The 25,680-nt window shown below is 39.9% G+C and overlaps 1 protein-coding gene across 1 annotated transcript in view; it reads right to left on the bottom strand.

Moving 5' to 3' along the window:
- TTC1 (tetratricopeptide repeat domain 1) overlaps window positions 1-25,360 on the bottom strand; it is a 30,027-nt gene extending 4,667 nt beyond the window's left edge. Inside the window, exons 1-6 of the mRNA XM_010139103.1 lie at window positions 24,987-25,360; window positions 15,150-15,210; window positions 13,224-13,336; window positions 11,226-11,262; window positions 9,381-9,529; window positions 3,064-3,118 (exon numbers count right to left, since the gene is read on the bottom strand). Of these exons, the coding sequence (XP_010137405.1) occupies window positions 3,064-3,118; window positions 9,381-9,529; window positions 11,226-11,262; window positions 13,224-13,336; window positions 15,150-15,210; window positions 24,987-25,310 (739 nt within the window). The 5' untranslated portion in view covers window positions 25,311-25,360. The remainder of the gene's footprint in view (window positions 1-3,063; window positions 3,119-9,380; window positions 9,530-11,225; window positions 11,263-13,223; window positions 13,337-15,149; window positions 15,211-24,986) is intronic.
- Window positions 25,361-25,680: the final 320 nt, after the last annotated feature.

The following is a 25,680-nucleotide window of genomic DNA, read 5'->3' as shown; positions in this document are numbered from 1 at the left end:
GAGCCAAATGGATGTAAAAGCTACTTCCAAAGGGTGCTATAAGTTAAACTTTCATATGAAACTCAGAGGTTAGTTTGTACTGAGCAAACTTCAGTGGCAAGGGGCAGCACTAACCTGAAAGGTAGAATGGAAAATATGAAAATAATTTAAATACAAATGTCAGCTTTGGAAAAGTTTGACTCTTGCAGAACACGTAGCAGAAATGGACTTGTTTGGCAATAAAACATGGTTTTTCTAGTGACATCAACTTCATCAATCACATGCCCTGCGACTTGCACACAAGAATTCATAGTTAGGTAGTCTGGCAGAAAAATCCAGCCAAGAATGTGTACCCTGATTTATTTACACACAATCACTTAAGAAGTGGTTTCAGCTGCTGACAAACTATGTGGTAATGAGCTGTAGCACTGGAAAACAGGAAACACATTTGGGGAAGGAGGAAGATGCACTCCATTTGTTTTGGTTTGTTTGTACACAGCTCCAGTTTTCACAACAGTATTAGTTAGCTGGGCATAACAGGGCTTATTTAGTTCAAAGAATAAAAGCCTAAAAACCCCAAAGTTCCTGGCTGACACATTGACTACCGTAAGGATTCAATTCAATATCCAAACTTCAGAAGGAGCCAAAACTTGAACTGTGACATTCTTTCTAAAGATTTTGTTGGTGATTTAGTGTCAGTGCTCCCGGGCCAGGTCTAGCCTGGAACTATTCAGATACATCTGACTTGCTCTCCTCGAACCAAAAATGGAGGGGTACAACTCAGACACATGAGCTTACTGCCCTTGTAAGAAGGAGAGAATGAGTCCTTGCACAGCTGGTGCTGTTTAACCAGTTCTCAAACAAGCTCCTAACAGATGACCACAAGCAATTGTTCTGACAGTACTCAGTTGATAAACAGCATTAACAAACTTCTTGAAAAAGAAAAGTTGATACAGCTTAAACCAAATACACTGTAAAACAAAGACAATCCAAAGAAATCTCCTAACCACCACACTATATCAGGTTTGTCTCCTTTCACGCCTTCCAGAACTCCCCCTTCTTCAATTGTAAGGGTTTTCCCGTGATCTCAGACAGAACAGCAGCATTTCATAAACACTGGGAAGTATTTCCTCCGCAGGCCTCTGTTGTTACATCCATGACATCACTGCCCTCTCTCTTACCAACAAGATACAGAGAATTTCACAACGTTTAAAAAATTAGTCTGGTTACTATCCATATTCCTAACTCAATTTCAAGCATTCTATTAAGACAATGTATTATAGAAAAAAATCCTCAATTTGTGTTACACTAGTGATCACAACCAGTGCTAAGAATAAAATACCACCTGCCCAATGGACACCATATAATTCTAACAATACGTGTGAGAATTTGTATGAAACCTGTCACATGGAAAGGTTGTGGATGGACATGGGGTATATGCTGTACTACCTCATTCTCAGTCTGTTTTTCCTGACTGTTTACACCAGTAAACATCAGTATTATCTCCTTGCATTTATGTGACATTGTGAAGGGATTCCTTTCTCAAGAATCCCAATAAACAGCCTGAACTGGTTTCCAAAAGACCAGCTCAGTTCTGAAATCCTAAGTGACTGGATTGACACTTTTTAAAAACAACCCATCTAGTCTGAAATCTAGGCAAAAATTAGCAGTACAGAAGTAGGTTTGTAATGACAGTGTATAAAGCTGGAATTATTGTTTAATATAGTCCCTTGCGATTAGCGAGGCCCTTTAGACATTGGTAACAGTAGGGAGTTCAAAACAGATCAGGAATTGTTTTCATACTACCTTGTGCTGAAACCCACCCCATCTCCTACAGATGGGCACGAGCCCCTGGAGATTTCTGCATTTGTCCTTTACTTACGCACATAACCTTCTTTATTTACGGTCTGCTGTAAGTACAACAGTGGAAGCAGAATCTGATGATGTAAAGCTCTAGAAGGCCTCACTGCAACTTTACTAGGTCAAAACAGGTACAAAGCAAGATCAAAGCAGACTCCCTGCACAGCAACAAAAAACCCCCCCAAACCAAAACCCATCAGCTTCAGCATAAGCCCTTTAAACAGTTTCTTCTTCCCAAATACTTCAAGAATTAGTGTTACGGTATGCCAGACAGGCTGAGTTTATTTAACCTATGTCTGTGCAGAATAACGAAACATTGTCTTCCCCTTTCCCATCCCAAACCCTCAAAGCCTACTCCTCTAAGAATAGCATTTCGTCTACTACTTGTCACACCTAGAATGAGGAACAGGTAATGCTGAAAGCCATGTCTCAAACAGGTTACGTACAGTTAGTTTATCTTATGCTACCATTTGTCCTTGCTCTTTCCTGTGCATTTTCTAAATAGTACAAATTAAAACATTATATAAAAATAAAAATTCTTAAAAAGCACCAGATTGGCTTCTGTAGTGACTGAACCTGTAAGAATTACAAACCCTATTAACTAGGAGACAGTAGAGAATGTTGACAGCAGTCTTTCTGGGCCAGGAACTGTTAGGTCTAATTCAGCCTCCACACAAACAGAACTGCAGTACTATAGAAATCATGGTAAACATGAAGACTTGGAGCTCTACAGGTTGGAAGCGCTACAAAAAGAACCAAATTTATTTCTTCAGACACAAGATCAAACATACTCAGTTATTACAGCTGCTTGACTTTTTACATAAAGGTTTAGTGAAAACCCTGTTTTATCCCTTTCATGGGAATCTCGCCTTTGAAGGTTTACTTGCAGAGGGAAAGGGCAGAGCTGTTGGTCTGTTGAAACCACTTCCCCCTGCTTTTCCATGTTATCAATATTAAATTGTTTTAGAAGGTTTTGAGTATTCTTTCTTTAAATTTAACTAACAGTCTTTTCCATATGGGAGAATTATTTGGAAAAACGTACTACAGGTTACACCAAGCAATAGAGAACTATGAATAAATCAGGAGGTTTGTTTAACACAGACTAAGTATTTCCTTTAATATTCAACTTCTCTCCATTTCATACAAGAGGTTCTACTCATGCATTTTTATTTTTCTAGTAGGCTAGGAAGATTATTATGCAAGTTATATGTACAGGTTACTTACCTAACATTTCTTTCTTTAATTTTTCATTCCGCTCTTCAATTTGTCTAGGTAATCGCTGCGAAGAGAGATGAAAATTGCTATCAGACCTATGCTTTCAGTAATACTGAAGAGGTTAATGCAATTTTCATACACATACCCAGGATACACTGTTTATGGCATAAAAGGAATCCTTATGTCAAACCACACTTTCATCTTATTTTGGAAACCTGTAATTCATCCTGTGGCCATCAGTTCTCATAAACAGTAAGTCGTAACTTGTTAAGTGCAGGTTTCGTATAGGCCTATGTTTTCACCACTGAAACACAGATCTGACCTGTTTGCTTGGAATTTTAACTGAAAAGCTTATGGAATTCAAAAGACTTACAATTAACAAACATATATTTTACCCCTATTTCCTCTGCGGCATGCTTTAAATTTGGTAAGAGGCTAGAGGAACGAAGCAAGCACACTTCAGGGAAATCACACTGTGAAAACATTAAGATCTTCTACCTACAAATATTTTATCACAAGATCACTGAATTAACTGTCTATGAACTTCAGCCCATGGTTTAATGAGCACCATCTTACTAGGGAGTCTGTGGACATAGTGCTAAGGAGGAAAGGGTGTTACAAATGAGGGCCTTGACGTGGCAGCTCATCACGGGGAGGGACGAACAGTTTATCCTGAGCGAGGTACCAATCCAAGTTACAGTTCATTAGCATGCTCCTTCCTTCCTCAGAACTGGCACCAGTGTTAAATCTGTTGCACCATCACCAACAAACTTAGCCCACGTTTCAAATGACCACTGCATGGTCTCTGTGCATTCCTAGTGATCTGAGATTCCCATTTTTGCCTAGAACAGCTGTGACTCATCTTCCATCCCTACACAGTGCTGCTGTTCTGCTGTGTGATTGTAATGGTCATTTTAAATTAACCTTTATAGTCACTACCACTGTATCATTTAAATTCTGCATTTTCTATACATCAGTTAAATTCACCATTAAAACAAAATACATTACAAATGACAGTCACTTTTTTTATACATAATTTTTCAGAAATACTATTTCAAGCTTTTAAACTGTGCTTATTACTGTGTAATTCTGGCAGCTCAGCATGCAATTATACGCATAACTATGCCGTCTTGTCTTGCGGAGGTCACAAGCAAGTAAGACAGATCTGCAGTAATGGTGCCATCAGTAAATTAATTACAGTTGCAGGCTATGGTGACAGGTGTGGAATTCTCTCCCGATACACTTCCCTTGTGATAACTGGCTTCTCAACATAGCTAAAGAATTAATTTCCTAATCTTGTTCCTTCTAGTCATTTACTGCTCCAGTCTTCATGGATAGGTTTGTCACCGTGATGTCATTGCCACAATGAAGTTAGATGCTCACCTCAAGCAGCAGCCCTCTGACAAGGCTGCCTGGCTATTCCTCTCCTCTGCAATGCAGGATACGCTGGTGAACACTGAAACACTGTTTGCTTTCTGTAGTGATGGGGGAGAGAGGCGGTATGCCCCAGAAGAAAAACCAGTACTAAGGAATAGAATGCAAATACACATGGATGGCTAAGTCTGAACCCAGCCCAGACCCAGCATCACCACCAGCGAGCCAGATCTAATTAGCCCAGTCAGACCTCATCCGACTCCTGCTGACCCAGAGGGGCTTATTAAGTTGGGTGCAGATCTGGACCTACGCTGCCTGCATGAAAACATGTGCGGATATCCCCAGGCTCTAAATTCAGTTGGCACTGTGGCTGTGGGGTTTTCCGAGTCTTGGATGAGTTTGGCACATCAGTGTGCCTCTCACATTTGGACACTGGGCTTTAGCAGGAAATGGAGACAGAAATCCTTGATCTGAAACGCATATTCCGTCTGTCTGAATGCCGTTATTCCAAAGACTCACCATTTCTCACTCCAGAAATGTATTTGCAACGTTAGTTACCTGTAGAAAGATGTCCGCAAGGCCAGGTCTCTGTCTAGTGCCAATGACACCTCTCTCAAAGTACAGCTTCTTTTGGTAGGTAAGTTTATCTGGCCTGCCAATCCCTCAAACTCTGTGCCAAAGCCAAAATTCACACAACACTGTTACACACGTGCTAAAAACAAAACCTAAAGCTCGATACCGTATAATGAAACACTTTCTGGAAAAGCATCAGTAGGGATTATTTGACCAGAAAACATTGTAATTTCAAACTGTTTAATTTGGCATTGAAGGTAGCAAAAATAACTAAAGTGTGTGACACTAGGATTTAAATCAAAACTGTACTTCTGAAACATAAACAGTGCTGAGATTTTAGAGCAGCCACCAAATCAGGAGTCAAAGCAAAGAACGACTGTGTATTTAACATTCGTAAACTGTCATTTAACAAGATAATGACATTCCCTAAAGCAGTATGTGAAATATTTTCTAGGAACAGGAAGGAGAAAGATTTGCTTTAATGGTGAAAGAAGCCAATATGCAGATTCTCTTGATGCATCACTTTCATTACCACGGGGCGGGGGGGGAATGCTGCAATATCTCTGCGAAGAGCAAAGCTTCTTAGTCTCCTACATTTTAGATACATTAACCACGGACATGAAGTCAACATTACAGCTGCAATTTTTTTTTAAATTATGAAATTTATAGATTTATTATTAATATTTTAAAAAGTGTAAAACTACCTGCCAGTATTTCCTCATCAATTTTTCAGGAAGGGAGTTTTAGGCTTCAGCCTCAAAAGAATGCTTCAACCCTCAAACTTGACAAAGAACAGGACCAACTCAGGGCAGAACGTCCTACATCCCACAGCAGTGTAAATTGAGGGCGTTTTGTACAAAGTGTTCTGCACCACATGTTAGTTTAAAGCGTCTGCCTAGTAAAATGAGGTCAAGGAGCAGAAGGTGTATGTAACAGCCAACCTCTGTACTTCCCTGCTAGAAAAATTAAGAATAAATTACTGAACTTTCTAAAACATTCCTGAAAAATGGCCAGGAAGAACAGCAGCACTGTTTATGACTCTCTTCTAGCCCAAATCTCTGCTGGTTACTGACCAAGGGCTCTTTTGTGAGATTTAGAGGAATACTGACTGCAAGAAAATTTTGGGTTTGCAAGAGGTATAAAGGACAATATCGATACTTCCAGGGGGTTCCAGTCAGCCACAATATATGTATCACAAACTCCTTACATTTTGTACCAACTACTGCCAGTGTTTCCACGTCTCAGATATTAGGAAGAAATTCTTTGCTGTGAGGGTGGTGAGGCACTGGCACAGGTTGCCCAGAGAGGCCGTGGATGACCCATCCCTGGAAGTGTTCAAGGCCAGTTTGGACAAGGCTCTGAGCAACCTGGTGTAGTGGAAAGCGTCCCTGCCCAGAGCAGGGGGTTGGAACTAGATGAGGAGGTCCCAAACCTCATGATGACCCAAACCATTCTGCGATTCTGGGATCTGGGAATCCTGACTGGTGGCTCATAACAATGTGTCTGACCTTCACAGTTGTTCTTTGTATGATGAGCTGAAAATGCAATCCTTATACACCAATACTATTTTACCAAGTAACTGGCTAGATTACACTAGGCCTCACGCTGGAGCTAGTCTAATGCTAAAGGACTACAAAGTACAGAAACTAAACCCCATGGTTTCCTTTAGAAATGTCAGCAGGCTCCTTAGCTGAATTCCTGGATCAAACAAGCCATTGTCTCAGCTAGGAGACTATACACGAGGCCAACACAAATAGTCTTTTCTAGACTGTGATGGACCCATCACATTCATGGCCTATGCAGTAATAACGTTTGACAAGTTTGTCATTTATTAAGCCATTGCCAAGAGCTAGGTGACAAAGGGCTCTCCTGCTCTCAACCAGATGCACGCAACAAGCATCAGGGGGTTGTTTCACAGTAGAGTAAACTGACCTTGTCAGTGAGGGCTGCTAAAAGGGAAGGCCATAATTCCAGCACTGCCTTGACCATGTCTTAGCATCATAAAAATCATTTTGGGTGGAAGGAACCTTTAAGATCATCAAGTCCAACTGTTAACCCAGCACTGCCAAGTCACCAAGTCTTCTTCCCTTCTCACTAACATCTGCAGTAGGACTTTGACTTCAAAAGGCCAAGGCAATATATAAGCATTTACTTTGAGGCTTTTTGGTTGCCGGCTTTTTTTGCTCGCTTGTTGCTGTTTTTCCCTTTAGCAGAGTTAGCTGTCTGCCACACTCCTATGTAGTACCAGCCATCCCCAGGGTCGGCCATGAGCTAGTACCAGCAGCAGCGCAAGGAAAGCGACTGGACAGCTTTGTAAGCAGCAGGTAATTAGCAGATGAGTTTAGCTGTTTTGTGAAACAAAACCTTACCACTAACAGGAGTTACACAGTTAAGCAGAATATTCTTCTGCCGTCAGTGCAACTGATCCAGTCCCAAAGGAAGTAATTTCAGGCAAGGCTTCTTGTCTAATATGCTATAAAAGCAGTTTCTAATCTGTCACTTACGACACCATAGTATGGGGAAGGGGGAGGGTGGGGGGAATAACTACTAATGATTTATTTTCCCAATTGGCAAGTTAAACCAATTAAACCTAAGCCTTTAAAAAATATTTCTGCATTGACATATTCAAAGAGGTTTTACAGATAATTTTGTGGGTGAAGCAAACTATTCCTTTTCCCTTTATGGGGCAGAATACACTGATGTGAAGCTGAACTAAAATAATGACACCGTTTGAAAATTAAAGTATTGGCATATGGATTTGAGCTCCCAACTAAGAATTACATTTTAAAATGGCATCCACTTACCTTAAAATGGAGGTAAAGAATAGTTCAATTGTTGTTTTCCCTGCAGAAGATGGTCAACTCTTTTCAGGCTTTCTGGCCCTTGCAAATCATTCATCTACCCTGATCTGAAGCTTCCACTGATAAAAAGTGGCTACTGTACTTTTTATAGTGGCTACCTTTCATTGGCACATGTTCCTTCAAAACCACCGCCTGCCTGGCTACATCTTTACCACATTTGTCCTTTCAACACAGTCTTTGTAACCTCTTCTCAAAAATAAGAACTTCAAGCAGCCTGTAATAGGAGCTTTTTGCACAAAATAAACTTCCCTCTTGCTACCCCTGTGAAAAGACACTCTGAACTCGTCAAATTCACAGCTCTTTTCCACACTGAGCATTTAGCGTACTAAATATCACTAGAAAAATCAGTTCCTGCTGGTATTTTACACAAAGAGTTACTTAAAACCTCAAATCAGCAGGCTGTGGCAGTGACTTTAAATCCCCATTGAGCAGGGATTATTTACATGTTAGACTGGGGTTTCAGCTGGGGGTTTACTCTTTTTCACCCAAGCTGTCACATCTTGAAGGCCAAGGAAGCTTTCACAGCATTTCCTTACACTTACAGAGATACAGCAAAGATTCTGCAAGAAATGTTTAATCCCAAAACATTTGTAATTTGATTGAAAGCGGTGAAAGTGGACATTGGAACACAATAAGCTGCAGAATTTCTTTTTTAGAACAAAGAAAGAAATGGACTTGGGAGAGAGCGCTGTTTGCAGCACGAGGTGCCTTTTTCTTCGAGTGAAGGGCTAAGTTTTGAACATTAATAGCAGACTTCAGTCACTGCTAGTAAAGTAACTCAAAGTGGCCAATACACACACAAGGCACAGTAAAGAACAAGAACAGAAAACAGCTGAATCAAGAAAAAATATCAGCATTTTAAAGTAGACACAAACATAGATAAGGACTGACAGAATCCTGTCTGTCTGCCATTCTCGAAGTTATATAATTGAGTCATCAAAAAAAGTAATTATTTTATAATTATGCCATAAAGGCATTCAACTGCAAATTTACCAATCACAAAAATAATTCGACTGAAAGGAAACCAGACGCACACGAATTAAACAGCTAGCAAGAACTGTATTATAAGGTGCTTGTACCATGATCTCCAAATTGCAGATCCATACAGAAACAATGGCAATGCAGCAGTGGTTCAGGCAACCTTTTCTAGCACATGGATAAATACAATTAACAGCCTCGACCAGAAAACTAGAACAAAGTGTGTATGTGTGCTCATGCTATTCAACAGCTTGACGTGTAATTCAGTGCTTACAGTTCAGAACACACTTTCAGTCATTTTACAAAGGTAAAAAGAGGACTATGCTTTATGGACCTGAGACTTGTCATGGAAGTTGTGGCACTTCACGTAATCCTGCTTAAGCAAAACCAGATGAGAAAACCATCACACTTTCAGACTTGAAAAAACCCAGTTGTCACCACTGCATAAGAAGCAGCTTCCATAAACAGCACTGAATATTTAGAATAAGAAAGAAAAGTCCTTAGTTTAAAGTTAGGCCAAAGTGTGCTAAAAAGGCTTACCATGCAAGCTTCTCTGGCTTGATGAACTGATGGGTCTTTTTCTAGGACTGCCTTATAATCTTCCAGAGCTTCATCTAGTTTTTCTGTTTTTTCATATAGTTCTGCTCTCCTCAGCAAAGCTCTAATATAGTTAGGATCTAATCCCACTGCTAGAAAACAAAAACAAAGCATTCTATTTTACTTGAAACATTTCTACACCCCTCAAATGAATTGTGTATTAAATCCTTAATAGTTATCTTTGTAACGTAGCTTAGGCTCAAGCAGAATCACAGTTTATAAGGTAAGTTGTACTTCAGAAACGGCATACCTCTGCCTGTGAGATCGTACTTCATTTAATGTCTATGGTCTATCACTGATAGAAGTGATTTATATCGTACAAACATTTAATTTTGCAATACTACACATGCAGAGATTCTAAGTGACACTTTAGGAATTTTAAGGACCTGTATGATATTTTCAGCTTGTGTGTATTTAAACAAGTGTGTATCGTTAGATTATAGCTAATGTTAAATACACCTGAAGATACACATTGCAGGGAAAATAATCATCTCCCTGTTTATCTTGGTTCAAGTTGAGACAAACTCCAGGAGAACTATTGATGGTCTTCTGAACTCAATATCAAACAGTCAAAACTGGGTTAGGAATCCACAAACGGTTATATTAGCTCCACAAGTTAGCAGAGGGACATGCTGACTGAATTTAAGCTTTGCCTCTCCTTACTCCTTTGGCAGCCATGACCGCATTTACAGATGCAGTTAAGACTGAATGCTAAACTTAACACTAACCTGTAAATGGTAATTTCTCAAGAACTGGGAGTATGAAAGGCTGCCCATTTTAAAACTACTAACTCATTAAAATGGTTCTCGGGACAATGAAATCTAGGATTTTCTAGCTAAATATTCTACCTTATTTCTTCTGGAAGGACAAAGACAATGCTACAGTCAGCAAGTTGCAGGTTAGTGTGAATTGCTCTGCTGTGCTTCAAGTGTTGCATTGCAGCTTGTAAGCCAAGTCCCTGGGGAGTGTCAAGCAATGGTAGGTTTAAGCCTCACTGCTGCAAAGCAGAGCGATTCCCTTTCAACCGCAACAAAATTAGCAGAAGCGGTTTTCAAAATGCACCACCTCCAAAACAAGGCAAACCCCCAAAGTGAGAGAGGCCAGCTATAATTCATTACCTTCAAGAATACTTTTAGCATGTACAAATTCATATTTACTGTACAAGCAGTACTGGCATGCAGCCATTGGCTTAGCTTTCTGATCGGTAATTTGGATTTTTTTCCCCAGCTGTCATGGGGAGTTTAACAAATATTCGAGCATGGGCGAGTGGGTGGAAGCAATAAAGCGATGCATGGCTGAAATGATTTCACCAGAAGTCACAGAGAGAAAACTATGCAGGACAAGAACATGAGAGCATAAGCCCTTGTGACAAAGCAAAAGCCTTGCATAAAAGGGACTTGATAATGCTTTTAATTCTATAAAGCCTCACAGTTCTTTGGAATCCGGGATTAAACCAAGATTTGAGGGGGAATGGCAGGTAGAAGTGGGTTTAAAATAGTAGGTGTAAGCAAACAGCTTCCATAATAATAACTTGCCTATTAAAAAGAAGTACAAACAACAGCCTTATCAGCGCAAGAAAATAGGAAATGAATTATTATAGACAGGAAGAGCTTGATAGGCATTTTACAAACCAAATAATATATTCTGTATTCGGGTGTCTTCCATCCCAGGTTTTCTTTACATTCTTTAAAGACCCAAAATTACAGCTCTGCAGTAAGGCACTAAATGGCATAATTTATGCATGAAAGATCTGGCACAAGAACAGCACAGGGACACAAAAAGTCATACCTTTGCTGCAGTCACTTAGGGCAGCTTCTGTCTTGTCCTAGAACACAAAAAGCTTTTGTTATATTTCAGTCCTATTTCTTGGGAAACAGATGATTTATAATTGCAAGCAAAAAAGGTTTGTCTGGCATTCCAAGGAACTGGGATGTTCATGTCATCAAGCTTTTTCATACCGTTGCTCTTTACCAGCGATTCGCTTCCTCTCTGTGAGGGCTGCCAGTGTTCCACTGCATGGCTGCCCCACTAATCGCCGGCGGCAAGCTACAGTCAAAAGGCTGAATCACATCTACAGGCCTTGGCTTAACCAACTACAGCTTTTCTACCTCTGTCAGTTTAAGGAGTTGGAGTAGACTGTTCCCAAGAAGCCCAGATAAGTTATTGTCTGTACAAGCTAACACATTCGGAAAGCAGATACTGCCCTTCGCACTGATACAGCTTTCTCTACGAGGGGCAATGCATGAGACTTCCAGGAGTGGTAGGGACAAGGTTTTAGTGCACCTGAACAACCACAGTTAGAAGTTGAGAGCCAAGCAATCTGCTTATAAAGAAGCAAGGAAGAAAAGCAAAAAAGCAAAAGAGCTGAGACAGAGATTCTATTTTCATCCAAACTAAAAGGACTTGAAAAAATAATAAGTCAGGCCGTTCTGTGCTTGTATTGTTGACCTCAGTCATCGTAATCTTTCTACTCCAAAGGAACTATTTCCTCCTCCACAAAACAGAAGCTGTCTCAGAGAAGAACACCTCACAAGCTTTTACTGTAGCGCTAAACAAACGGGTGCAGCAGGTTCAGAAGAACAGACTTAATGGGGTAGTTATTAACCATACACATCTATTTTCAAAGTAACGTCTGTCAGGTTCCACTGATACTGGTGAGATACACTAGTTTTTGCACAGGTCTTTGATCACCTTGGGCTCCTTTGGAGACTACTGGATTAGTTTCCCAGTGATATGAATAGTTCACATCTGGATTATGAGGAGGTTTTTCACTTCACCTTTAAACGTTCCAGCATCTGTTATAAGAGATTCTATTGCATTTTTTTCTTCTATACTCAAACAGTTCAGTATCCCAACAGCAACTTATATAATTCTAGAACAAGAATACTCTCTGCTGAGTAAGAATTTATTTATTTATGCCTAAATATGGCTGCAAGGTACATTTGTAAACAGAGCTGCATCTGTCTCAATACTGGAGGAAAACAGCAAAAATGTTCCCTTTGTGGGAGGGTAAACTGAGGATCGTAGTTACTGTGCCATTTTTCTATAATAATTTACTTCTAAAAACAAAGGCAAAAATAGGGAGTAATTTCTCCTGAATTCTTAGTACCTGCTCTTTCTAAAGATGTGCAAGTTTCTGTTCAGAGAGATAGTGTTCTATGCCTTCCACGCCACCTAACTGTATTGCTGATTCTGGTAACATCTGGGCACCTGTCTCTGGCTAAAGAATGGAAAACACATGAAGAAAGCTGCAGCCATTCTATCCAGTCTGTGCTCTGCTATACAGGTCTGTTCTACTACAGAGCGACCGTGAAGGACACAGACTAACTGAATCAAAGCAGCCACAGATAGCAAGTCCTGCTTATACCTCAAAGCATTGAGCCAATTAAACAAAGACGACCCAGGCTTTTAGAAAAAACACTAACTAGCTACAACTCCAACCAATCTAGTAGATGGTTTGCATACACTAAACATTCTTAAAGATACCTGTTCCACTTGAACTTTGAATTTCATTAAAATAGAGAGAATGTAAGAAAAACCAGTGTTTTAGACACAATGCTGCCAAGCAGCTTTGAACAGCTGTTCCAACTGCAGCTTTCGGGTTTGTATTCATCCTCGGTAAAACCAAGCGCACCAGCACTTCTATTGGGAGCAAGACAGATTCAGCAAGCAGCAAAACCTACAGCTTTATTCCTTTGGACTCCTTTATGCACCCCTAATGAATTCATTATTGCATTTGTCATATAATCATTACATCGTGTTTCATAAAATAGAAGGAATATTCACCTGTTTTATTTTTGCAGCAGCTCTGTTTGAAAATAGAACAGCCCTATCTTTCTGGAAACATGCTGGGCAAATCTGCAGAGCCTTCGTGTACAAGTCTTCTGCCTCTCCATAGTCTGCAGATAGAAGAGCAAAATCCAAAACAGACCATTTATTTCAAATGCCAGTACAGTCAGTGGACCACATGGCTAAGATTTCTTTGGAAACATTTCTCAATATATGATGCAATATTAAACCAGAATCAGTAACCGCTCTCAAAGTACATTATTAAGTAGTACACAGATCAATGGCAATTAATTTTTTGCAAATCAACACCCTTGAAAAGCAGAAATAGAGTCCACAGCTTACTGTAACAAGTGCAGCACGATGTTCATATAATTTTCATCCCTGAAATAATTTCATTCTATTTGAGTACCAGCCTTAGAAGTAGAATTTCTTCAGACTAAGCCTATCTTTGATCTGAAAGGAAACATGCTGAAACACCTCACTGCACTGCTACCAGTTCAAAGAAGCTACAGAGGTATCTGCCACATCATCTTCAATGATTGACTTAAAGGCTAGTCACCACAAACCCATTATCACCTGAAGGTCATCCATCACCAAGAAGGGTCTAAGGCAAGGACCAGTGGTGAACCACAAGGGATTATCAAGTTACTAACTTTCTAATAAAGGTAGAGTCAAGAAGAGTGAAAAGGCCCTCTACTGCCTGTCTCAACAATGCCCTGTCAGCTGACAAGTGCACTGTCCTCAAAAGAGAACAATTCTTTCTTGTGCACATCAGCTGGTGACCATCCAGGTGCTTAAAAGTTGGTGTATTTCCAAATAAACTCTTTGGCAGGCACAGGCACACTGAAAAGATCTGACAAAGAATTTGTCAACAAGAGGCTACAGATGAGAGTTCACAAGATGATTCAGCCAACCTTACAGGCTTGCTGTTCTCACAGTCTCAGCAGTTCCCTTCTGCCGGCTCTGATGCTTGCCTGAATTGATAAACCATTCCCCGGAGTCTTTCTCTCTTAGCACACAACAAGAGTCCTCCAACAGGAAGGCCACTGGCTATCAGGGTGTACTTCTGGGAAGGGCAAGTTATTTGATTGTGTCCGGGCTAACTGAGGGCAGTATGAATCTGCATTTCCTGGTTTCTTCGAGAACCCTCTAGCCACCACAACATTAAATGAAAGGTAGAAGTCAAAATCACTTCCCCTTTTATGTTTTTGAATTAAAAGCATTGATACAATTATTTATTACTGACCTCAACCCTGTTGTTATGTATTAACTAAGTTCAGAACATGTCCAGTTCTGGCATAAGCTAGAAATTTACACATCTCTTAACTTTTATTTTTTATATATACGTATGTGTGTGTACATCTCTATATATACACATAGATGCGTGGACATCTCTATGTAAACATATACATATATGTATATACACGTATGTACATAGATGTACATACGTGTATATGCATACAGAGATGTCTGTATACATGTTCACACTCATACACAAAACGTGTAAAAGAGTTAGCAGATAAAAAACCCCATGCAAATGTACAAAGAAATGAGAGCTACTGAGCCACTGAGTTCCGCATCAGTTCTAAGCACACGCATTAGCAAAACTCAGAGCCTAGTGGAAGCCTTTTTTGATCAGTAAAAGAAACCATGGCACTTGGAAGGCAGTCAATTCTGTATATGTTCTTGGATTTAAACACTTAGCTTTCATGAGAATCCTGCCTTAGTAATCCAAATCTTCCTGGCTCTTAAGGAGGTCTGCTATCTCTTTTTGTTCTCTAGAGCTGGATGAAAAACGTGATCACTTTGAATAATGATAGGTGTGAGATCTTCCCATGGGTCTTCTACAACATTACCATGATGGCTAAGTATTAATTTAAGATTTTCTAACATCCATACAGAGTTAAAAGATTATCAACCCACCTCCTTTCTTGAACTGCTCATTTCCTTTCTCCTTCAGCATTGTGCTCTCCTTTCTTCTTTTCTATAAAAGAAAAGACAATGTCTCAAAGTATTTAATTGAAATGAACAAGTAGGTCAGCTCCAGTTCTGAATAAAGTATGAATGGAAATCAGAATAAAATAACCTGAAGAATTTTAACTAGTACCAAGATTGCTTGCTTGTAGACATGATATACTTTACACGCCCTTGAAACACTGAAGTGTAACAACAAGGCAATTAAAAAGCTCCAGTTTGCACACAGCAGTATGCAGAGAGAGCATTCATAGGGAGTTACATGGGTTAAACTAATATGTTAGCTTTTTAGCTGGCTGTTTGCTTCTCCTTTCCAACTCAGTTTAATTCAACCAGCGCAGGTCAACTATGTAGAATATATTTTAGATGTAAAGTCTCAAATGTTTTGCTTGAAATAATTCCACCTTAGAATTTCATAGTTACTTTCAGAGATGTACGAAGCATGTTGAACTGCCTGCATTAGAAACAGGTCCATGGAAACACTGCCCTGAAAGATTTCTTATGCAGAGAGTGACTAAACCATCAGACCCAGGGACAGGAAGATGGTTCCGTAATACAGCAAAAATTGCACATGCCAGCAGAGTTGTGTTTTCAACCACGAATATCTTAACAGTACTCTTGCTACAAGTGAAGCTGACATGAATGCTCTTAGCCTTTGACACAGAAAACACAGGTTGAAAAGATGGCTTGGTGACATCCTATTTACAATGGAAGTCTTTCACGTGCAGACATACCTCAAACAAGCAAAACCAAAGCAGTGTAAGACAGACAGTAACATCAAGAAGCAATGCTCATGTTCATGAATCATTTCTATGGTAGAAAAATGATCATTTGACCACTGATTTTGCCCCCCAAACACAAAGGACTTAAATCAAGGTGTCTATAAATTACAGATCATTGAGCAATCAAAAAGCTAACACTAGGAAAGGAGCAGTTTCCTCTCCTGCAGATTGTGTAAATCAAGGATTAATGCAATTATCAATATCACACAGAACATCTCCTTGGAAACAGCTAAATATAGTACTCCGTGGAGCACTGCACCATCTCAAGCTATGCCAATAGCTGACAAACAATAAAAAAAATCAGAGGTTCTGTCTTGCTTTTATTGGTTTTGGAAAGTAATTCACCTGACCATTGTCACCACCTTAGTAATAACAGATCACGATGCTCTGAAAACTAGGCTCAGAGGAATGGCATTCAGTTGCAACACAAAATTTCACAGTAAAATATCATATGACCCTTTCGATACATGCCTAGATCGGTATATGTTTCCCTATTGCCCATTAAATACGTTTCTAATACTCATTGCACCTAACATTCACAAAACAAACCAGAATATAAATCAGATAAAACACACACCACTATTCAGAAATTGGATTTCCTTCAGGGTGGACCGATAAACCTATGTAAGTCCTTCTACAACGTCACCTGCACCAATGTACACAAGCCATTTGGTGCTTTCTAAATATGAGCATACAAGCAAATACAAGCACTTGAGGCAAAAGCTGCAGTAAAAGCACAAATTCTTTGTATACATGCAGGACTCTGCTGTTCAGTACAGGGAGTACATAACTGCGTTTGACAGCTGTACCCCAGCTTTCAAGTGCCACATAGAACAGCTTCATCAAGGTCACTGCCACAAGCACAGTTGTCCCTCCACAGGAAGAAATTTTTAAAACATCTTGAATGCATAGAGTGAAAGTCAGCACAACAGAAGTGATTTTCATACCAGTGAACAAAGCTGCCAGATTTCAACACAGAGCAGGTTTGGAGATGATGATCCCACTGGGAAATATGAAAGAACTACAGAGACAACCCTCACTGAAGAAAAGAAACGCTTGAAACACTGGCCCTACTGACTTCATTGCTCATGACCTACTTAGAACTAGCCTTTAAGTGCCATTAACTGATTCACTGTTGCATAAAGTAGAGTTACAACTCTACAAGAACAAAAGAATTTTTTTGTATAAAACGAGAATTACAGCAGGGTCACGTTACTCCTGATGCAGAAACCCTCCAAAATCAGGAATACTGGATGAAAAGCTTTACCCGAATTATCATTATTTTGTTTAACTGGGGGATTCCTTCTCAGGTAGCCAAAGGATTGTGACCTAGAGTCTCAACAGCACAAAGACCAAGGTGGCTGTATGGCCACATTCACTAGAGAAACATGGACAGATGAGAGTTCTGAGCAACTGAAGAGTTCAAGAACCGTCACACTGGGAAGCTGATGAGTCATACAACTCTCCTCCTCCAAAAGCCTGTTCCTTGTTATACCCTCTTGCCTGCGAATCAAACTGCACAAACTTGAAGGATAGAAGGCTATTAGTCATGTAACTGTTACAGACATACAAATGTCAGCAACAGTCTTGTGGTCACTTCTATTTGACCAGAAAAGGTGTTGTCGAAGCATGGTTCAAAAGCCAGCAGCATTGCCAAGAACACCATATATGGTTTTGCAGCTTATTCAGCTCCCTGGAGAGCAGCAATGCAGTCCTGGTTCACAATTGGTGTTTCTGTTATAGCTTGACCAACATTTTCAAGATATCCCTGTGTTACGGGTTTCAGGCTGTCCCTTAAGTTCCAAATTGTGCAAGTTCTCACAGTATCTTTCAAAAAGGTAAAGTCTACATGCATCGTTCTGGATTTGCATTTGAAGTATGACCCGTTAAGTGATACATAGTAGCAGACTATCCCCAAAAGCAAACTCTTCTGGTTTTTCCACCAAATATAAAAGCCTATGTATTAGCACGTCACATCCTAAATGCACTGCCCTCTAAAGCACACTACATATTTGTCAAATACATACAACACATACTGCTCCATATATACATTTCTTTAACAGAAAACCAAACACAAAAGCAGTGGCAACTACTACTTTGGAGGAATTTACATTTAACCTGAAAAGACTGCTCCAGTGGATGCTGTTAGAATCTGTCTTCTATTCGAATAGGGTGAAAAACCAAACAAACAACAAACCAACCACAAACTAAACCGCTTCAACTCAGAATGCTAAATTGCCAGCTTCGATGGACAACTGCAAATGGACTGGTCATCAGTTTACTGTGATCATATCAGCCCAGAGTGAAACAATTGCAAGTGACTTGTCCTTGGGACAACTTTTGCACAATGCCATTTCAGCATCCCCACCCAATCACTCTTTCAGAAAAGGATTTAAGTAGCTGCAGGGCAGACTACCCTTTCCTCAGCGAGGGAAGTAGGTCAGACCGAACTCCTAGAATGCTCTGCCTAAGGAAAAGATTCTTGACCCACTACATTCCCTCAGGCTGCTCATATGTACGACACTGGGGTCAAATGCAACTTCCCCGACTCACACTCCATTATGATTTTCTGCTATTCAAAGTCAGCAAAATCTTAAAGTTTGTCTTTTGCAAATATTAACACAAAGATAACAAATTCCAAATGGCAGGCTTTAGTTTTTGATGTACAAAGAAAAAGAAAATAGTTTATAACTAACTACATTTAAGTAGTAATATGATTCTTAAAGGATCTAATTAGAAACATTTACAGATTTGGATACTGAATTACAATCTTTCATATTCTTAAGAAATTAGGATCTTAATGTAAACCTGCCTGGCAAGCAAAAGGTACTGAAGATTAATGCCTGATCTGAAGTAATGAGAAAAGACAGCTTGGCCTTCTGACAATTAAGTACAACAATTCAAAAGAAAGGCCATCAAATACAGTCCCTGGACCTCAGCTACTCTGCCAAAAAACTCAGGGTTAAAAATAAAAGCATTAAAGCATTATTCTCCTATTAGAGAAGAAAACAACCCACACGTTTTCACTGTTTGTTTTGGAAGTAACCAATGTAATAAAAGTGCTGGAAGTGAAATCTTTAAATATAGCTGGTGAGAGCTGAAGGACGAACACCCTCAGCTTATAATGCCTCCAACTATGCTTCTGCTGGCTGTTCCTATGCATTTTATTTGATCAATTGATTTAACTTTGGTAGGGAACTGTTCTTGGCTCCAGTTTTGTCAGGAGCAGCAAATGCGTACTCTCTCTTCCCTGTAAGGCTATTTATACAGTGTGACAATGTACATCTGCATCTCACATACCCTTCTTAAAGGTCACCAAGTAGCAGTCAGTTTAAAATTACTGGGGTTCAAGGGGTGCACAGAAGCAAGGAATTTAAACAGATAAAGAATATATTTTTTCATCTTCAAATCCGAATTCTATTCCTAAGCCATTCATTAGTAGTCATCTGCTTCCCCCTGCAGCTTTGTGAAGTGACTGCTGTACCACGCATTCAAGAACTTGAATTTTAACCTAAGGTTGTAGTCACTCAAAAAATCCTTTTCCAAATCTTGCTAGAGTTGCCACTCGGAAACCACCGAACCTGCCCTCTCCCCTCAGGAAGTGGAGTACTAAGCATTGCTGAACTCTGGCCAGTCTCTGCTCATTGTAACTCCATGGCAAACCCACATGAGACTCTCTACTGCCAGTTCACCACCTTTTCTTGAAACCGTAGGCAACAGTTCCAGAGACAATAGGTCATATCCATTTGTGACAGTCAGTTTAAGTTAACATGCCAGACTAGCTGTGACTATTCCTGAGTGACAAGACATGTCATTTGGTCATTCCTGTTCCAGGGACAACCGCCTCAGGCAGAAAAGTGGAGCTGGCCACTTAATCCATCACCACGACAAGTCAAAAAGGTCTTGGTTTGACCAGAGAAATGCAAAAATGAACATAAGACTAGAATCAGACAGCAGCACTGAATGACAGATGAAGGTATACTTCTTCACCCTATGAAACTGCCATCCAGTAAGAGACTTCTATGTTTGCTTAAAAACTTGAAGAACTACAAATCACACAGGAAAATTATAATTCCAGATTTTATCCAGGTTTTTCTCATCAGCCCTCGGAATGAATTACTCTAGCAGATAGAGATACGCTTATTAAATGCACTTCTCCATGCTTTGATTAACTCAGAAAATGTAACAGGATGTTTCATTCCATTTTGCAAGCCGTAAGGGCAGTTTCAGTCTATCAATCCATTTTTTCCTACATTTTTAGTACTGGTGCTGTACTGTATACTGGACTCGGGTTATTAACGTAGGTTATTTGAATAAGGGGATCACCTTTTATCATATTTCAGAAGATTGCATTGTGACTTTTAAAAACCCAGTTGTCTTGCAAGTTTTATTGCTATACAAAATAATTTTGCATGCTGACGAGAGTTGTTAACAAGAGATATATGCCCTCCTGGTATTTGACAGTAGTTCATGTAGTAAGTTTTACTGCTGCACAGTCACTTGGACTGTCTCATGTATGTGTATTTTTCGGTCCAGCCGCGTAATTCTTCCTGGAAAGAGTTCTGAGACCATCTCCAAGTGATCAACACCTGAGGCCTGCTCCAAAATACGACTCACTTCACTATATCCCATCTTCCATTTTGTGTTTTATGTTGTAAATCCTATAGAAAAAACAACTTTGACAGAGGCAAGGTTACTGTACATTACTGGACACATGGAGCTAGGAAAACACCGAATGGTGAAATGAATGACTATACCTGAGAAGCCCTCTCAGAGGAAATTCCAGGTCAGTTCTTCAGCCCCTGGAAAAGCAAATTCTATAGAGAAGCTATAATTTCTCCCGAAGCATGGGGAAGAAAGAGTGAGGGGAATAGTTTAAATAAATATCTCAATTAAGACGATGTTCTCTAACACATCCTAGGAGGATCCATCCATGTCTGGAGGAAAAAAAAAAAAAAAGGAAAGGAAGAAGAGGAGAAAAAGGAAGTTTTACTGTTCAGCTCAGACCTGAAAAAAATCTCAGGTATAACTCAAAAATACTATTTCTCAAAAATCACTTTCACTTAATTCTTACAGAGTTGATAACAAGAGTCTAATCAAGACTATCTGCTGCTAGAGCTGTGTTTGTCTTGCTGACCCATTTCCTCGTGTTAATAGAAGTTGAGCACGATTACAGCCAGCTGTAGCTCCAGTGCACATGTAACAACCCAAAGAAGGGAATTGCTTTTGCGAAATATTAGATATTTATTCCAGGGTCTTACAGCAGCTAGAAAGGAGTGTTTTATATCCAAAACAGGAGCTTACTAAGCCAGGTGCTTAAATTTTTGCCAGACAAGGCCCAAAGAACACGACAACATCTGTCACAATGGACAAGCACGAGGGATTCAGAATCTTGCTGTTGCATAAACTCATAATTAATGGGTGTCTCTCCAGAAGAGGACCAGGTCAGACTGAAACAATTACCATGGAGCAGCTGTTGGGTGTCTTCTGATTAATTCTGCAGACTAGACCAACGTCAAAGCCATCACTGTCAATGACAACTAACCAGAAAAATCTGTTTGTAATGCATCAAAAGCAATTTACTGCTCAGTGCCTCTGCTGAGGCAGCAATCGGCACGCTTTTGAAACAACAAATCTTACAGAAATGAATTTTGTTTCAGGCTACTTAATTCTTAAAAAGTTCAGAGTTGCAAGTCCAGGCAAGCAACCAGGCTCTATGCAACATCTGTTTTTAAGAGTACTTCTTGCAAGTACTTGTGTCTTAATATACTTTCAAATTCAGATTTCAAATTTCAGATTTCTTATGATATTGATACAGTTTCTCTGGAAGTAATTCCTGTTGCTTAAAATTAGAAATCTCACTGTATGGGGCTCTGTAAATATAATTGGGAGAAAATGCACAAGCACTTGCTCCTTCACTTTGATCTCTGCACTGCTTAGAGCTGCTACCATGAAAGCCTGCACATAGGATACGCATAAATACACAGAGCAAGGAGTAGAATCTGTCTCCAGAATAAATTAGAGCCTTCCTTTTCTACAGCCTAGGTATTGGTGGACTCAAAAGAACTCGTTTATTAAAGCTGCTAAAACATAACAATGGCCTTAATTTAAAAAACCCAAACAACTATTAAGGCATAGCTCCGTAAATTTGATTTTAGGGTTAACATCCAGCTCTGCTTTTGACTTGAGTACATAGTTTACAGTTGGTGCTGCAACCAGAGTTCATAGCGGGTGTTTCTTATTTAGGGAATTAGTCTAATTGAAGAAAATCTGTCTAACCCTTATGCCATCATGAGGATGCCATTTGATGTCTGCTTTTACCAGCAGAGCCCTTGATCTAAAAATGCTGCATTATTTTTCATCGAATCATTCCCCATAACTGGTTCACTGCACATTCACACAGCGAGGTGTGCCAGCACAATGGAGGAGGCAGCAGGAGGCTGAGAAGAACTGATCAAGGATTGCCCAAGCAGCAAACACAGCACTGCTGCTGAGTGCCTGGTCACAACCTAAACAGTCAAACAAACAACTTCTGAATATTTCTGCCTCATTTTCTTCAGCTGAAAAAAAACCCTAGAAGAATGAAAAAAACAAAAAAAACCAAAACCCCTCAAACAAAAAAATGAAGAAAAAAAATCATGTTGCCCTTCTCAAAAATGACCTCTGAGTAACTGGAAAGAGGTTTAAAATGTCTGAAAAACTCTAAATAAATGGATGTACAGCAGCTGTTTTCAGACCATAACTGCTGTATTTTTTCTTAAAAGCTGCATCATTTAACAGATTATTTTCATAATCAAAATATATAGAATGTTTCACTTTGAAAAATAAAACTAAAATAAAATTTGTAGCTGTCTATTTCAAGAACTGTTAGAAAAGCTGGTGTGGCAGTTCAGGAACAACTCATCCCCGTGGTTTTACTACACAGAAAAAGCAAGATGATGTGGGGTAAGATCATGCAAATGGCCTACTTCAATTGTTATAACAACTGCTGTAAGCTTCTAATTCCTCTGTAGCTTCTGGATTTCTGAAGTTGCGCCTATTAGAGATACCAAGAGAATTTTGTTCAAGGAAAAAATATACCTATGTTTTAAAGACTGCTTATATAATCCACTCAAAGCTCTCTGTGGAACATTAAACAAAGTTCACATGTAAGGGTTGCCAATCTAACAGTCATGGTGATACTAAGAGATGGAATCCCTCCACTCTGTTAGGTATAATCATACACGCAGCTGAAGGGCACAACTGCTCAACACCACTAGAAACAAACACCCAGAAAGAGGAGAACTGCAGCTGTCCCAATACTTTCTCTAAGGAAATCTTCCCAGCTTCAGTTATGATTTTGCACTCCCTCAGCACCTTTCAATGGAGTTACACAAAGCTGAATACAAGTATTCAACATTCAGGATTCTTTTGCTCATTTTACAGAAGGCAAAAATTGACGTGCAAAATTAAATGAGTACCTAACACTATGTTAGAAACAAGAGCAGCACAAAAACTAAGACACGCAATTACCAGGCCTACTGCTCTTTCTAGTTTATGACAGTTTCACCCCACTTTTTAGCATTGTCTACTCAACTCTCAAGCTGCTTTACAGGCTGCTGCAGAAGCCTCACTGTAACTCATGATGACAATGCTCCTTCTGGTACAGGCAACACAGACAAGTAGAAAAAAGGGACTCTTTAGTCTAACCAAAGAGGGAATTCAGCACAGGGCCCCCAAGATGGGCAGGTACTGCAGGCCACGACCTAAGCAGCCTAGCAGAACTGAGACTGTTCAGCCTTAGGAAAAGGTACCTCAGGGGAGACCACTGCTAGAGAAAAATGGGGATGGGCTCTTCCAGTAGGCGTGCAGAAAAAAAAGGGCCAGTGATCTCAAGTTGCAATAAAGGATATCCTAATTAAATATGAGGAAAAAGGTTTCCACCATGAGGGTGGTTAAACACTGAAATGCGCCCAGAGAGGCTGTGCAGTCTCAGGATCTGAGATGTCTGCATGGCTCTGGACAGGATGTTCTGTTCGATCTCGCTTGGAGCAGGGAGGTTGGACTAGATGACCTCAAGAGACCCTTTTGGGGCAAAGTCAAAAATAGAGTGGTCAAAAAAAAAAAATTACAAGAGTGGTCTATGTTGGGACATAGATTTTAGTTTAATATCTTTACTCTCTCCACCACTGGCAAAACACAGTTGAAAAAAAAAATCAGGAAAAAAATATGCTATGAGAACGTAATTACCAGCAGAAATATAGCACATCACTCAAGAGAACAGCATCTAGATTTAACAAGTTTTCTCGAAGTTAGAAAAAAAAAAGAGAACTTTTTTTTCCTAGCTACTTGATGACAAAAATATTTTAGAACTCTGAAAACTAACTGCTGTCAAGCAATATTACTGACCGAGGATCGAAAAATCTGATGCACGTAGACTTACAGGGGAGTAAACACCATTAGAGAGGCTGCTGGACTTCCCCTAAGACCTGTTTCTAGTGTTGTTACTCCCCACAACATTATCCAGTTTATTACCCAAACATTTTGTCTACTGAAGGTAAACAAAACCACACATTTCACCTGTGTGTTTGATTAAAGTTCAAATAATCTATAGGGACAGTTTTCAAATTTAATCCCAGTTGGTTGTATTACATAAACTAGCCTTTCAGATATGAAAACTATCCTGAAATCTGCCCTGAGTTTTGGAAAAGCACCTTGCAGCTGATCAGCTGGAAACAATGAATGCACACAAACTAAATAACATGAAACAAGGAGATTTGTGTTTGTTAAGTTCACAGGAACCTCACACACTGGTGAAAGCAGACAAAAATCTGCAGCGGAATGTTATGGTTAAGAGCAGCAAGGAAGCTAACAAAAATATTTGTTACCTAAAAGAAGAAATTAAGCATAGTAAAACTAGACACAAAAGAGAGTCTCAAAGGTCCATTTTCATGCCAATCACAGGCCATTCGGAAATGCGACCCTGAAAAATCTTTTTATATTCAACACTGGTACTTGGGATTACCTGTTTTTCTTCTTCTGGCATATCTTTTTCTAGTTCTAGTAAGTATTCTTCATCTAATTCTGTCTGCTTCCTTGAGCTATTCTCACCATCCAGTAAATTCCCTTCATCATCCAGCCCAGGTTCTTTTGCCTCAAAGGAGTCACGACAGTCATGGAAACACTCATCTGCTGTTGTGGGATCTTTGGCTGAGGATGGCGTATATCCACTTTCAGCGTTTTGGGGATTCTGTGCATCTTTGGGGCCAGTCTCTGAAGACTTCAGATCAGAAAGCTTTAAGTGCTCAAGTAATTTTTCAGGTGGACTTGCATCTTTAAACTCTTCCATGTTGGACTGCTTGGAGAGGTTAGGTTTATAGAAATGATAAAGAAATAACCTTCAATAAGAATAATATAAATGCCTTGTCAGCAACCAAATCTCTAAAGCGCTTAAAAGCACTCTTGACGCCACCGAAGGGAAACTATTATCGCTCAGGGGAGGGACCAATTAATAATTACTCCTTCTACGCACCATACAGCGACATGGGGCCAGTACACTGTTCCCATAGAGAAGTTAGTCCAGAAGCTCAGATTCCCAGTGCCGGCACAGCACTCTGCCACCGCTTTTCCTTTACAGCGGGACTGAAGTCCCACACACTTGCCTACCCGCAGGCCTCAGCACACCCTCCCCCACCCCGGCCGCTGCGGAATGCGTGCAG

This window comes from Buceros rhinoceros, unplaced genomic scaffold (assembly GCF_000710305.1).
Source record: "Buceros rhinoceros silvestris isolate BGI_N320 unplaced genomic scaffold, ASM71030v1 scaffold29560, whole genome shotgun sequence".
NCBI classification, from domain to species: domain Eukaryota; kingdom Metazoa; phylum Chordata; class Aves; order Bucerotiformes; family Bucerotidae; genus Buceros; species Buceros rhinoceros.
This window is presented reverse-complemented; position numbering and strand designations above follow the sequence as displayed.